At 37.0% G+C, this 15,073-nt stretch overlaps 2 protein-coding genes across 3 annotated transcripts; one reads left to right on the top strand and one right to left on the bottom strand.

Moving 5' to 3' along the window:
• The first annotated feature begins 947 nt into the window (after positions 1–947).
• On the top strand, positions 948–12,673 carry LOC143458768 (cyclin-G-associated kinase-like). 2 transcript variants are annotated; one of them, XM_076955626.1, is made up of 21 exons: positions 948–1,161; positions 1,643–1,701; positions 1,802–1,976; positions 2,098–2,237; positions 2,599–2,712; positions 2,991–3,092; positions 3,294–3,429; positions 3,646–3,758; positions 3,911–3,998; positions 6,967–7,125; positions 7,334–7,469; positions 7,646–7,781; positions 8,364–8,497; positions 8,763–8,984; positions 9,309–9,524; positions 9,636–9,826; positions 10,074–10,313; positions 10,402–11,301; positions 11,414–11,562; positions 11,641–11,769; positions 11,898–12,673. In XM_076955626.1, the coding sequence occupies exons 1-21, from the start codon at positions 1,041–1,043 to the stop codon at positions 12,045–12,047; spliced, it is 3,810 nt and encodes a 1,269-aa protein (XP_076811741.1). In that variant the 5' UTR covers positions 948–1,040; the 3' UTR covers positions 12,048–12,673. The 2 variants fall into 2 exon arrangements, with proteins under 2 accessions (XP_076811741.1, XP_076811742.1); XM_076955627.1 differs by lacking the exons at positions 948–1,161; positions 1,643–1,701; positions 1,802–1,976; ... (4 more) ...; positions 3,646–3,758; positions 3,911–3,998 and adding an exon at positions 6,176–6,569.
• Positions 12,603–14,915, bottom strand: LOC143458771 (U6 snRNA-associated Sm-like protein LSm4). Its single transcript, XM_076955630.1, has 5 exons — positions 14,712–14,915; positions 14,495–14,536; positions 14,213–14,311; positions 13,991–14,144; positions 12,603–12,913 (listed from the first exon to the last, which is right to left on the bottom strand). The coding sequence occupies exons 1-5, from the start codon at positions 14,712–14,714 to the stop codon at positions 12,831–12,833; spliced, it is 381 nt and encodes a 126-aa protein (XP_076811745.1). The 5' UTR covers positions 14,715–14,915; the 3' UTR covers positions 12,603–12,830.
• Between the last annotated feature and the right edge of the window lie 158 nt (positions 14,916–15,073).

The raw sequence follows: 15,073 nt of genomic DNA, 5'->3' as shown, positions 1-15,073 counted from the left end.
CGATTAAAAACTGAAGGATTTGTAGTTTTGTAGGTATGTTTTGAAGTGTTTTAAGACACAATTCCTATTTGTAACAGTTGTGCAGTTAATAGTACTTATTAAAGTGTCATTTGTTTGCAAAACTTAACTTCTGTGTAATTTTGGCACAAAAAAAAGTGTAGCATGCTGCTCCTTTTACCATGTGGGACTGGACTTTACCATAGATATCCCATTTTAGTACTGCGGTCCCGCCCACTTTTGTTATTTACCTGCTGAAATATTGGAGAACGTTTTTTTAGCCCTCCTCTTTTAAAAACTATAATGGTTTGTAATTTTAGTTAGTCGTAGTGTCAGAGTATTAATAGGCACATTATAAAAGCATATTCAGATGCTATTTTGATGACATTATGCTGTCACAATAGTGAAAATGCGAGTTGAAATTATGTAACAATGTGTGTTCACGCAGCAGTGTGCAGAGGTTGCACTGTTGTCAGTCTTAACTTATGTTATTCGGACTTAATTTACCTGCCGAATTAATGATCTGACTCCGTGGTTGCATGCGGTTAGAATTCTCTAACCTAACGTTCTACTAGCCGAAAGCCCTTACGTTATCACAGATACAGTTTATCAGAAACGATCCTTTATTGTAGGAACTGTACAGGACTAACGTAATACGTTCGTACGATTCGGTATCTCTGTCTGCGACGTTACTCGCGTATCAGTTCGAGTTTATAAAGCGGAGCGATGTGAACGGAAATATCTGGCGTAAAATACACGAACATTTCAGAATGTGTGAACGATAAAAACAAAGCGTTGGCAATGGGAATTACATTCAGTTAAAACTAGGATGTTATGAAATCACCTGGTAACGCACTAAACGGCGTTTTCGCATAAAGTTATTTAGAGCAAGTTTCCAAATATTAAATGCAAAAAAGACTCAAGTTATCCAGTTTATTGTCTTACAGGTATGTTAAGTAATTGTAAGAACCAAGGTTTTAGTGCTGTACCAAATCAACATACAGACTGAAAAGTCTTCAGCAGTTTGACTGCAATTTGGTAGAATGTCATTCTTAAAATCAGCGCTTGATTTTGTCAGTGGTTCCTCTGCTGATAATGACTTTGTTGGATCATTTGTGGAACTTGGAAGACAGAAGCTCCACGTGAACCGTGTTATTGCAGAAGGTGATTTCCTTAACTCGTTTTTATCTGTTGCGATGTCCCAGTTAAAGAATTTTAATTTAAGAAGTAAAATTATAGTTCTTTTAAACGTTACACCATTCTGCTTCCAGAGCTGCTGTGTGCTCACAAACCTAACCTATATATTTGACATTTTTTGACATGAATTCAGACATGCAATGTTTTAACCGTTTAAGCCATCAAGGTTTGCAATTCCTTTAAATAGCTAAGTTTTGAAGAGGACAGGTGAAGGATAGAACTTAGTAGTGAAAGTTGAACTTGCAAATGTGGCATTGTATCCAGTCAGGGACGAATATAAGCTTCCTCACATATTTTGGCCATTAAACACAGTAGGATAATTCTCCAAAGGGGTTGTTCAAACACTTGTTTCAAATCTCTAGGCTAGATCTGCTACTGTTTCCAGTATATATCCCACAATATAGATAATCTTGGTTTCTTTAGCATTTTCTACCTTGTCTGTTTTCAGGTGGATTTGCCTTGGTTTATGAAGCCAGTGACCCTTCAGGAAAGTTGTACGCATTGAAGGTACATTAAGTAATGTAACACAAGTCATAAGTAAACCTATACACTATATATAAGATCCTGTTTTTCTGAAATGCTTAAATAATTTGGTGATTGTTTGCAGCGTTTGTTATCACACGAAGATAGCAAGAGCAAAGAAATCCTTCGTGAAATACAGTATCTAAAACGTCTTACTGGGCATCCCAATATTGTGCAGTATGTCTCGGCAGCATCAATATCGAAGAATGAGTCAGGCCATGGAAAAGACGAATACTTGCTTTGCACTGAGTATTGCGCAGGTATCACTCATTGAGCCCTTTTTAATTTAAATTGATCTCAGAAGTAACAGTTGTATTCATGCAGTTGACTGCACCATGCTAAGATGCGAATAACGTTTGATAACGATACACAAAATTTTAGGTGGACAATTAGTGGATGTCATGAGAAGACGAGGTGGTCCCCTTCCGATTGATGAAATTCTAAAGGCCTATTATCAAACTTGTGCTGCTGTTCGACATCTACACAAGCAGAAACCACCAATCATACACAGAGACCTTAAGGTAGAAGTTTTTATCTCACTGAAGAATATCTCATGTAGAGCATTTCCTGAGCTATTTGATGAACTTTATTTATTGTTCACATGTTTATTATTGTCTGGACAAAGATTTTTTTTTGTTATGATAGTCGTAGCAAATTACCACAACTGTTAATTTTAAATGGTTGTTTCTCCTGTTAAATGATTGGTTTTACTTCGTGCACTTGTTTTTTGCAGGAAGTAATATGCCATATATACATTCATAATGAATTCAATTCTTTCGCTTTCCTTGACCTGAGTAGTTTGAATCATTTTAAATCTGTGGTAAAAAATCGTGAACTTGTTTGTCCGATGTGTGACTACTCAGTTATGTAATTATCATATAGGTGGAAAACTTACTGCTTACGACAGAAGGTATTGTAAAGTTGTGTGATTTTGGCTCCGCAACTGTGTCCTCACATTACCCGGACCACACATGGACTGCGGCACAAAGATCACAGGTACTGTGCATTATCACCAGAATTTGTATGTTATTTATGAAACAATAAAACAGAGCGAAGATTTACACGATTAAATTTTGTGTTTGTTTGTTTGTTTGATGTGTGGTGATGTAACAGTCAACAAACTGCTTGACATTGTTTTGTCTTTCTTGTTTTTGTCATTATTTGCTTTTATGATTTTTACTGGCACCACATTGTTATTTTAGTTAATGATCCATGAAAACTGTTGGCTATAGCTGGAAATTTTTCAATGCACTTTATATTTATGGCTTTATCAGGTAGAGGAGGAGATTCTTCGAAACACCACCCCCATGTACAGAACTCCTGAAATGATTGACATGTACAGCAATTACCCCATTAATGAGATGCAGGATATTTGGGTTAGTAAGTGTCACGAGATTGTAAAACTTGAAAAACTTATTAAATACTCTGGTTGCCACCAGGTATATCAACATTCAACAGCAATACAAATGTTTTTCTAGAAAAGTGCAGATAAATATAACATGCTGTTAAAAAATTTAAACATTGCTGTTAAAGCATCTGTATGTTCATTTTTTGTAATGTTTATTCCTATGTAATAGGCTATGGGCTGCATTCTCTATCTTCTTTGTTTCAATAAACACCCGTTTGAAGATTCTGCCCGGCTTGCCATTCTAAATGGAAATTTCACCATACCTTCTAATGACAGGCAATATACACTATTCCACCCTTTGATCAGTAAGTCGTTTTCAAATTAGTTTTTTTTCTTCAGAACAGTAAGTTTCTGAAGACGATTGCTTATTAATTGCCAATGGCTAGTCACCCTGAGAAGAATGCAGTTGCTGTTTGTACTTTATTTGTGTCATAACTTACAAAACTAAAAGTTTATTGCTTAATGTGATGCTGGACAATAACTATCACAAATGAGTCTTTTGACAGGATCTTAATTTTCAGAATCGATTCTTCAAATCAAGCCAAACAACAGGCCTCCTGCAGCTGTAATTGCTGAACAGATTGTTGAATTTGCTGCTGCCAGAAATGTTGATCCCAAATCTCCTATTGATCTTGTAAACTACCATAAATATTTTATATCATGCAATGTATAATTTGTACATACAATGTAAATTTTGTATCTCAGTTACCATGAACCCCATTGACTGGTTTTAGAGTATTATGCAATAATAATTTTTAAAATGGCAACGTTTAATTTTTGAATCAGTGTAAGAAGATCTCCAATCCAGCCACTTCTCAACCTCAGTCTGATGACAGTTTTGCTAATTCCACACCCAGCCAACCTTCAGTTAACGGTTAGTTTGCTATTGCAGTTTTTGGCTTATATCTTAATTCCCTATTTCAACATTAGCTCAAATTATTTTAATACTACCTCACTTTTTTGATGGTGGTGTTTATATGCCACATGTATTTCTATGCCGTCCCCAGATGGCCATGTTTAGGTAATGGCATAATTCAGAGACGGTAAATGTTTTGGTTCATTCCCAATTTCCGTCATAATGTTCAAACAGTGATTAACTATTTCAGTCAGCGCTTCTCTCAAACGTAATAAACAAAAACCTATCGATTTTCTTATAGCGTAAAGTCACCGTAGCCCTTGCCCTAGCATTTGCATTTGAACTGGACCTATCTGCAGATACAGGCTGATGTCAACGTGAACGTAGATATAAATGATTTTATTGTACCAGAACTTTCCAACCCACTACCGCAAGTCTTCGTTAACCCTGTGGCTCTACAAGTCTATAAATTTGCCGTATTATGAATCCCCGGCCATATCGTGGTTGAACGCCTTATTTGTCTAGACTACATATTGCAAGCAGAAGTACGACCATAATTACGACCATAATTCGTATTGCATGTACCACTTTGGAATTCTACGTCAGTAATCATTTTTATCACATATCGAGGCCAACGTAACGAACGGGCTTTCCCTTCCGGATTTTTATTTCCCAATGCTGAATAAACAATCATTCTTTGGCGTCAGTCGCTGTCGGTACCACATGGTAATTGTGCGACTGCTTTTTACTTCTTTTCACTTCTATTGCTGTGATCACGTGCCGTTTGCTTTGAAGAATATTGGATTAGTTTGTTTAATCGTTTCCAACAATGCGAATGCGACAAGAATTCAAGACAGTCACATTAAACCACTTTGAATCTACTAGCGTTTTCTCAACAGTACTTTTTCATTTTGAAAAACACTGGTGTACAAATGGTAATAACATCGCCGTTAGTATACAATTTCTGCGATATCGCATCGAGTATATACTTCAATAGTATTTTTATTTGGTTATACAGTATAATGTGTAAAACATATTCCACGAACAAGTTTCATTGAACTTCAACGACAAAGCTACAAATGGTAACGCTAACAATAGTCAGCGTATTTGTGAAAACATTTTCCAGACTTTAGCCTCACTAATAAAACTAAGTAATAACTATACTGATCTCTTTCATGAATATTTGTTGTTCGGCCACGGCCACTCCTGCACGGTTTTATTCCACCAAAACGTTCGTTTATAACTAATTTTTCGGGGTAGCAATCGTCTGCTAGCGCCTAGCAGCTAGGCTAAAAAGTCAAGTAATGCGTAAATTTTCCGAGTCGTTTTTCTCTAAAGAAAAGTAATATCGAAGAATCGACGTCTAAGTCATTCATTAAACTCGAAGACATCCTTTGCAATCGCCTGGTTCCAATCAGTTTTATCGAACCGTTCAATTAACTACAAACAGCAGCGACCAGCATGAAAACAACGATTTGCCAACGGACGGTAGTTGAAGCCTGACTTTGCCTTTCAGCGAATGTATTTAAACGTTTTAATCGATTTCAGTGACGTATCGGGCAAAGTGAACATTGGTAGTCCAATTATGACCGAGCCACGCGCTGGAGCCTTCATAATTGGGGAAATGTACGAAGCCCCGTTTTAGTTTTTGAATTGTTCGCAATGGTGCGCTGATGACGACTACAAGGGAAAAAGTCGTAAAAGCGAACGCCAACGAAAGTGGCTTAACAATAGACTATACAGCAGCAGATACTGTGCCTCTCTAAGCTGAGATAGCCTGCCTTTGGTTTAGTTAATTGTTGCTGCAGTTGTCGAACGTTTATAGTTGCGTGTTGGACAACTTAATCTGTTAGTAAGTTTGCGTTATGTAAATAAATCGCGTATCGTCTATGTTACATGAATAAGATATGAAGTGTGTAGCCGAGCGAAAATGCGTATATGGCTCTAGCCTTAATTAGAAGGGCTTAGAAAGTTTTCTTTTAAGATCAGGTAAAATTTTGTAGTAGTTGTAATAGAAATAAAAGATACAATGTCTTAATAATTATTTGGAGCAGATTGGAAAGTATGCAAGCTGCGGTTGTCATTGGATGTGATTTTCGCTCGTAATCGTGCATTTTTAAGCGTAATGCACCAGTTTCTTTCCACCTAAGTGGCAAACTTTTCTATCTTTCATCTGGGTATGTTTTTGCTTTTGCATTAGACTTGGTAATTAATTACCAAATTGTCTTGCAAGTGCTCTCTTTAGTTAATGTCAAGTCATGTTTGGTCTTGCTGGAAAATCTATTGCTGACTTCCATAGTCAAGGACGGATTACGTCATCAAATACCAGAAGAAAGTTGTCAAATGTTTCAAACACTTATGAAGAAAAATCCGGAGGTTCCGTCACAAAAAATGAGAAATCCCAATTGCTTAGTTCGCTCAAAACAAAGTTAAAGACGCCAACAAAGTTAGAGTTTTCTCATTACAAGTACAAAAAATGTTCAGAAGATGACAGTAGACCTTTAGAAGAATCGGATTATGATGACAATACAGACGATTCTGACTCAGAATCTGTGTTTCAATTTGAAGGCGATAATTCTGATGAAGACGGTGACGACTTGTTTTGTCAACCTATGTGTTATGTTCTATTGTATTAGCCTATGTGTGCTGTGCAACGGCTCACTGTATGGGCGCTTGGCACTAACTTTAAATCAAGTATCTTGCTCTGCAATTAACTATACTCAAGTGCTTAGACACAATTGCACTTGTCTTAGTTCTTACCAACCACATTTTCCAAATTGAAGTGGGGTACGCTGTAAGACTAAAAGAGTGCTAGCTAACAAACTGGTAATGGTAGACTTGAAAACAATCTGTTTGCTTACACTTTCCTAAACTCTAATTTTTCTGAATAATTACATAGAGAAACAAAATTACAATCAAATCTTGCTGATAACGCAAGCGTTAGTAGTATTAGGTATTTAGGTCACATCAATTTCTTTGTTTTCAGGTTCTAGTGCTGATGCTTCGGGGATCTTTAGTATGATGAGAGGTGGCGCTGGCAAGCTACTTACCAATATCCGTGACACGTCAAACAAAGTTGTGCAGTCAGTTGCCAGTTATGCAAAGTCTGATCTGGACGTCACATACCTTACATCTAAGATAGCCGGTAACTTGATTTAGAAATCGTAAACTGCATTTTACCCTGTCTCTGTTTCTAATTAGCATACTAACAGTAATAAATCAGATTGATGAGTGCAAAATATACACTTACAAAGTTTGGTGCTTGTACTTTAACAAACAGTGTTGACATCAAGTCACTTTTGTGGCTACTTCATCTCAATTTTACACCTGGTATTTGCTCTCTTTCATTTTAGTGATGTCGTATCCGGCTGATGGGATGGAGGCAACATACAAGAACAATATTGATGAAGTTTGTGCGTATCTGGACTCAAAACATAAAGATCATTATGCTGTGTATAACCTAACGACAAGGCAATACAACGCCGCAAGGTCAAAATAAATTTTCACTTCATTTCAGCTAACCGATTATATTTAGCTTTTATTCTGCCACTGGTCAATTCATTCCTCATTCTTTTAACATGCATTGCTTAGGGTTATGCTGGCTGAATAATTTATTGTTTTGTGAAAATTTTTCGCTAATCTTTATTGAATTTGCAAAATGTTAGGTTTCACCACCGTGTTGTAAACCTTGGTTGGACGGCGAGAAATGCTCCGACCCTTCATACCCTCTTCACCCTGTGCAAGCATATCATACAATGGATGAAGAAAGACACTAGCAATGTTGCTGTCATTCATTGCCTTGTTAGTAGCATTTGCAAACCTTTGCTATGGCTTAAGTGCTTATCTTGACTTTGCTATGTGTAACCAGTTAATTAGATATCGACTGCTACTGTATTACTAAAGAATGTTGATCCAAGCAGTAACATATGTGATATCTTTGTCATGGTCGAAACTTATTTAGTATACCAAATTGCTGCAGACCGTGCAGCAAAACCAAGGAAGTTCATGACGTGCTCTATTGATAAAACAGGAAAAAACTATTTTTGACATGTCTATTGTCCTTCCTTAAAGTAACTGGAGATAATTTAATGCTAATGTTTTAAAAGCTGCTAGGATTGTCATGTTAATTTCAATTTATTTTCTTTTTCTTCTAATAGGTTATAAATAAAAGTTGGTATTAAATTTTCTCCATATTACTTTGACAAAGGTCGAATGGCGTGTCCAAAACTTTTTAGTTTTTTCCCAGTCATGTCAATAAAGCTCCCTGATTTTGTTGCAGTGATTGCACCAATTTGGTAGAACACATGTAAGTGTGAAATGCATTTGGTTCAGTAAGCAGTTAAGTACCAACGTTGTGAAAAGAAACCTTATTGTATGGCATAGGATGGAAAGGCTCAGTCTGCCATCGTAGCATGCTCCCTGCTAGTGATGTGTGGTCTATTCAGTACAGCGGAAGCAGCCTTATTCATGTTCAGCATCAAGAGAATGCCCCCTGGTATTACTCCTTCCCATAGAAGGTATGGTTCACGTTAAAAGTTCATGATAATTGAAACTGATAAGTTATTCTGGTCACTTCCTCAGTATATATGAATGAATCAAACCACATAGTTTGTAAGAATTGTACCATGAAGGACTTTGCCTGCACCAAAAAAAAATCAATACAAAAAAGCAGTCTGTACACAAAAACTTTGTGTACAACAGAAAAAATTGTGAAATTTTAAATTGTCCATCGTTTAACTATATACATCTTTAAACAACTACATAAGAGAATTATTTCTCCAGGTACATTGAGTACATCTGTGAAATGACTTCAGGTCCACCAGAAGAGCCCCTTCCCCAGGGCACAATTTTCTATCCACACTCCTACCACATTACCATTAAGAAAGTGGAAATGTCGCCTGTTCCACTCTTTAATCGGATGCGAAATGGATGTCGGCCCTTTAGTGAGGTCTACATCGGAGAACAGCGAGTCTGTTCCACTTCAGCAGATTATGATTCAATGAGGTTAAATTTGTTAATATTGTGTCGAAGTGTTACGTGAAAAAGTTTAATCGTCAAATACAGATTAGCTGAAAAATGTCAAGGCTATACGCCAGCACCTCACCTGTGACGTAATTAATTTTTGTTTAACACAGGATTAGCTTATACCAGTTTCATTTAACTTTCATCCTTAGGCCTTAAACTTGGCAAAGGTGTTTAGCCATATTGTTTATATCATGGTCATTTCAAATAAGTTCATATCATTTAATGTCAGGAGAATTGTTAACCAAAAAATTCTTGTTACAGTATGACAATTTTCGTGTTATTAAACACAACATTTATTCACAGGCAGTTCACCACGGATGAGAGTCGGGCTGAAATACAAGTCGGTGCTGGAGTAGGAGGTAGAGCTGGATCCGATGTCACCCTGATCCTGTACCACGCTCGTCAGATTCTTGGAGGGAAGCTTCAACTTCAAGCCAAACAAACTGGAGTTAAAATGTTTCAAGTACAATTCAACACTGGATTTGTGCCACCAAATGCAACACATATTCATTTTAAGACGTAGGAAGCTTAAATACGATTATTTTTTTGACTTAAATTCAATGCAATGTTGTCTTAGATAAAGTATGTATTAGTTCCCTCGTTGTACGATATGTTTTGTTGTATGTTTAGGTATGATCTTGATGCTTGTGATATCCAAGAAAAGTATCCCGATGGATTTTGTGTTACGATTCAAATTGAAGTGCACAGCGACGGCAAAGCAGTGCCTCTTGATTTGTGGAAGGGCTTCAGCATGAAGGGAATAAATCCAAAAATGCTTTTTTCTACAAAGGAAGAACAGACTGAAGTTTTACAGAAGTTTGGTGAGATGCCAAGGCTTTGAGATGTTTTATTTTTGGATTGTTGGAATTCATGTTGGTGTTTAAAATGACAGTGTAGTTACTGATATCAGACCTAAAATATATTTCCAAGCATCGTGCTTGCCATCTCTTCTGTTCACCGTAGTGTACTGACAGTGCATACTTTTCCTGTGAACTGTGGAGTCATGATAAACTGCAGCATAGTTTGCAATACCGGCTGCATGTTTAATAGCGGTGACTTCGATTTCAGGTCACGCTGAAGATCAATTAGAACCTTCAATAAGTTACACTCTGTCTGGAGGCCAACAAAGCACTCAGCGAGCATCAGCTTCATTGAAACAAAGTGAACCACCTGAAGAGAAGGTCCAAGCAGGAAAGAGCAATTTTTTTTCAACTCTTGATTGGGAAGACGACAGCAAGACCAGCAACATTGTGCCTGTCGGTCACACCCAACAAGGCAGCACTGATTCCAATTCATCTGGAGGCCAAGGTAATAAATAAGAATAGTTTTTCTGTTATATGTTCTTGTTTTTTTTACAATGAATTTCAGTTTAATTTACTGAAATTTTGTTCATGAGGTGCCGAACATGCCAGCAATAGCATTGAAAGTGGTCGATTTGAAGCCAACTTCAGTGATGCTTTTGGCAGCAGCACTGCTCAGCAAGATGTTGACCTCCTTGGATTGATAAGTGATGTGAGTGAACAGCATTCTGTGCAACCTAGGACATCTTCAGACCCTCCTTCCAACTTCGAGCTTCTTTCTGGCGTTGATTCGTCATCTGCCACTGCTTCGTTCTCTCAAAATAATAGTTCCGAGGGAGACTTACTCGGTGGCTTTGGGAACAATCAGTCCACTTCTGAAAAAATGGGAGATAATTTTGACCCCTTTGCATCACTTTCATCGTCGGTTCCTGCGGCAAAACCCAATGCTTCATCTCAGAATTCCACGGAGACAAATGACGTAATGAACCAGTTTGCATCTTTCGATCCGTTTGCTAGTGCCAAATCACATTCCAGTCTCAATAATCAAGCTCAAGTTAATCAGGAGTCAATGAAACCACAACCAGATTTATTTGACCCATTTGCGCCATCAAGTGGCACTGCTCAACAAAGCAAACCAAATTTGATGGGCAGTTGTTCAGAGCCGGTTAAAACTGGCCCCAAGACCAATACCCAGCAACCTGTCAATCAAGGTTTTCAACAGCAGCAGAAACAAGCTTCATATGACCCTTTTGCTGGTATAGGAAGCTTTTCCAAACCTGCTCCCAAAACTCTCAATGGCCAGCAGACGGGTTCCCGTGGAACAGCTGCCCAAGCAAATGCTCGATTTTCTGCACCCAGCCAAGCTCACAGCAGTGCTTCTTCTAATTTCTCAAATTTGCAAACAAATAACAGATACCAGCAGCCTACTCAGATAAAGCCTTCAAAGTCAAATTACAATGTTGGTGGATTTTCTGCTGGTCAAAGTTGGAAATCAAGTGAGTGGTTTGATTTTCATTCAGGTCACTTACTCAATAATTTTGGGCATTTTTCCCAAATGCAAGTTACAGTTTTGAATGGAACAACCTTCAAACAGCTAAAATTTTCCAGATGTAAAACCTCAAGTAAAAGAAAACGCTTTCAATGATTTGCTTTCAAGCAGTGGCTTTACAGCAACGAAAAGGTTAGAAGCGCAGAAGAAGCTTGCAGACTTAAGAAGAGAGGCTCAAACTTCTCAACTGGACCCAGAAAAAGCAAAGGTTTTAATGCTACAATGAAATTATCTCCAGTTAGAGATACAGTTTCCAACATATCTTAAATCTGTCGTCCTTTTTCAGATCTTGGATTGGATTGAGGGCAAAGAAAGGAATATCCGTGCTTTGCTTTCCACCCTACATACCGTACTGTGGGAAGAAGAAAGCAAGTGGAAGGAATGTGGAATGCACCAACTAGTACAAGCTAACGATGTAAACAAGAGTCTACAGTGTTTTTAACGACATATCGAGTCCCATTTTTTAAAAAGCTAGTTTGAAGTCAACGCATTACATGGCAATATAGCACAATTAATTCACAGCAAAGCACTTTTCTGCTCTAGGTAAAGAAAATGTACAGAAAAGCTTGCCTCATTGTCCACCCTGACAAGGCAACAGGAAAACCGCATGAAGAGTTTGCCAAGCTTATTTTCATGGAACTCAACGATGCTTGGGCAGAATTTGAAGAGAAGGGAATGCAAAATCTCTATTAAATTTGTATGATTGCAGTCAAAAGTCCTAAGTCCTGCAACACATCATTGATGCGAATGTAGATGGGTTTTACTGATACATGCTCTAATCTAGACTACAGGCTGATTCTGGTAGCATTCAGCTGGTGCAACTTCATTCTGTGTTGCTAATACTGTTAGCTACAGGATGACTTATTGGTGCTTTGCACTGCTGATCGAGTCTACTAGAATTGACGTATTTAAACACTTTTGTAGGTAAAATGATTTATTTGCTCGTTGTCATAAAACGCTTTTATTTTTAATATGACATAATCTATGTAATCCTTAATTAGATACTGTATATAGCATTCTAACTGTTCTTGTCTTGTGCAATATTCTTAGTGCCGGTGTGGTTCTATGTCTCAAATACCTTCACTTTGCACTTGTTATGTTTGACAAGAAGTGAAGATATAATGGTCTTGCAAACCCTGGATACATGCCATTTTACTAAAAATATTCTATAGCGTTTGCATAAATTTTTCTCATGCTTCTTTTTTGCTGAAAATATTTATTACTACCGAGAATATAAAGTAACGGAAGTTGCATTTTCCTTCACTTTTATGATGGTTCTGTCAAAGTACTTGTGAATTATAACAACATAAATCATGAAACGTGTTATCAAGTTAAACAAAAGAATTCAGTGCGACTAAAGCAGTTCAAAGTTCACTGGTGCCAGCCATGGAACACCGCTCTGAGTTCCAATTCAGGAAATCTTTGGCATCATTTTTACATCTGCCAGCTTTTTCTGCAGTAGATTCACGGCTTGCTTCACTCTCTCGGCTTGATCTTTCCTCCCTTCTTCGGTCCACCTCTTCCCCCTCCTGATGCTCCACGTCCCCTTCCAAATGTACCTGAATAAGGAAATAACAGTACATTTTTTTTGAAAAAAAAAAATTGTATTCAGTGACATGAACATATTGTCAGTAAAAATGCGTAATAAATTCATAAACATTTCTAAAAATCCAACTTTTCAGACAGACTGCGTGATTGCAGCCATCTCGGTGTGTCATGCTCTCATCCACAGAAGAGGTTCAGTGACCATACACCAAGTAATTACACTCATTAACCTTGACCATTTTCGAACTTGCAAGCAAGCAACTCAGTTGTTTATAAGTTCAAATAAAGTGTTTTAATTTATGTATGATGTTAACCATGCCTTGGTGCAATTGCTTAGCACAATCAGCAAACAGCGTTTTAAATTTAAAATTTTTTCAATTAAATTTGACTGTCACTTTCTTTACTTAAACCATCTTTTTCATCCACAGCAATGTCTCTGTTAGTTCATTTGATTTTAGTTCTATCATGCTCGTCAGTAACCAAGAAACAATTGTGACATACACTGCATTCTTTTAAAATTGCTAACTGATAATAATTTAACAAGCGCGAATGCAAGAGAAAAAGTGACAAAGCAAAAAAGGCCTAAAACGTGCATGAAAAGAATGACAAGCATGACATGACCCAATATATCGAAACAGCCAAACAGGTGCATTAATCTGGTTCTAGCCTATTTCGAACAACGATAAGTTGCAAAATTCTTATATGTTCTTGCCAACTGCAAAATATTCAACAGTCAAGCTATCTATGCATCCTACCCGAGCTTGCATAATGCAAAATGGACAATTTACACATTGTAATGTAGCTGTGGTCAAGATTGTGATGCATTGATAATACCAGAGAGACAAAGTTTTTTCTTCCTCTCATTATACATACGTAACTAAGCTACAAAAAGATGTGTAAAGAATTTAATGAGATATTATGCAACTTTGGGTAAAGTGCTATGAAAACGGCAAACGTTTTAAAACATTTCGCAGCTCTTCATTGTTAAAGATACGCAAAAAGCCATCAGCTCAGTGCTCTTATTTCAATATGGCAGACAGCAGTGAGAAGATCCATTGAACAAACAAAAACTATTATATAAACATAATTACCTTTTCCTCTTCCTCTTCCAGATCCACCGCGTCCTCTTCCCTTGTTCATTGATTCTTCTTTCACCATATCGATCACTTCATCAGGAATTCTCAGATATTTTATTGTACTTCCTCGAATATAGCACTCTGGCATTCTCCAAAAATGATCACCATCCTGAATTTATGAAGTCTTTTAGGAAAGCAGATAAACGCAGGCAAAGTTGACATGTGTAAAGCTGTTACCCTTGATGTGCAAATCACTTCTCTAAGATTGATATTCATCCAGTTGTCACAGCTGACTAAATGACCATTGTAAGTTTCTCCATTTTTCAGCTCTACAAGCTAAAATAGTGCTCATTTATATCTCCATGCAATCATAAACAATAAATAAATTTGATAGTTACAAACCATCACTATGGCACTTTACTTTCTAACCGATTCTGCACCAAGTAAAATTATGTTATCTTTCAAATTTCTAAAATGTTTAATATTTAATTGAAAACAGCCAGCAATAATCCCGCTCACCATTGGATGGTTGACAGCAGTTTTCAATAGGGACAGAGGAAGCTAAAAATAAACAATTCAATGAAAAGCTGTGCAACCATGAAAACAGCAGTCACATGTATATTTTTGCTGTTATAAATACAACTATCTATCAAAATGTGGCTAATTGTACATTTCACCGAGGATGCTAGCAAGATTATAAGCATAAAATGATATTACCATAAAAATGAATACTTACCATAGCGAATTCTTTCAGTTAAAGATCAACGATAGGAGAGAATGATTGTTATAATTGCTGGTGATAAAAAACCAAAGCCTTATTGTGGCCTATGCCTATGTGTACTAAGTGGCTTGGGTCAAATACAAATCCACCACCTCAAAAGCACAATAACGTGACGATACTTAACCTAATAATATAGAACACCTGTGTGATAGTATTTTGATTTGAATATAAATCAGAACAAGAGATTGAATTTTAAAAACACAAATTTATTAAACACCACAAGTTCCTATAATTCCTAGAACTTCGGGATCAGCCGATTTTGGATGTAAAAACTGATTTTCCTAATATTGCAACTAAACAGCTTTCAAGGGAAAAAT

This window comes from Clavelina lepadiformis, chromosome 5 (assembly GCF_947623445.1).
Source record: "Clavelina lepadiformis chromosome 5, kaClaLepa1.1, whole genome shotgun sequence".
NCBI lineage: Eukaryota > Metazoa > Chordata > Ascidiacea > Aplousobranchia > Clavelinidae > Clavelina > Clavelina lepadiformis.
Note: the sequence above shows the minus strand (reverse complement) of the source record. Positions and strands in the feature narration are given on the sequence as shown.

Excerpts from the sequence above, each read along its gene's own strand:
- LOC143458768 (XM_076955626.1), top strand. The coding sequence starts at position 1,041 with ATGTCATTCTTAAAATCAGCGCTTGATTTTGTCAGTGGTTCCTCTGCT. Across the intron at positions 1,977-2,097 it reads TTGCACTGAGTATTGCGCAG|GTGGACAATTAGTGGATGTC; the intron begins GTATCACTCATT and ends ACAAAATTTTAG. Across the intron at positions 3,999-6,966 it reads CAGCCAACCTTCAGTTAACG|GTTCTAGTGCTGATGCTTCG; the intron begins GTTAGTTTGCTA and ends CTTTGTTTTCAG.
- LOC143458771 (XM_076955630.1), bottom strand. Across the intron at positions 14,145-14,212 it reads AAGTGATTTGCACATCAAGG|GATGGTGATCATTTTTGGAG; the intron begins GTAACAGCTTTA and ends TCATAAATTCAG. Across the intron at positions 12,914-13,990 it reads TGGAAGAGGAAGAGGAAAAG|GTACATTTGGAAGGGGACGT; the intron begins GTAATTATGTTT and ends TTCCTTATTCAG.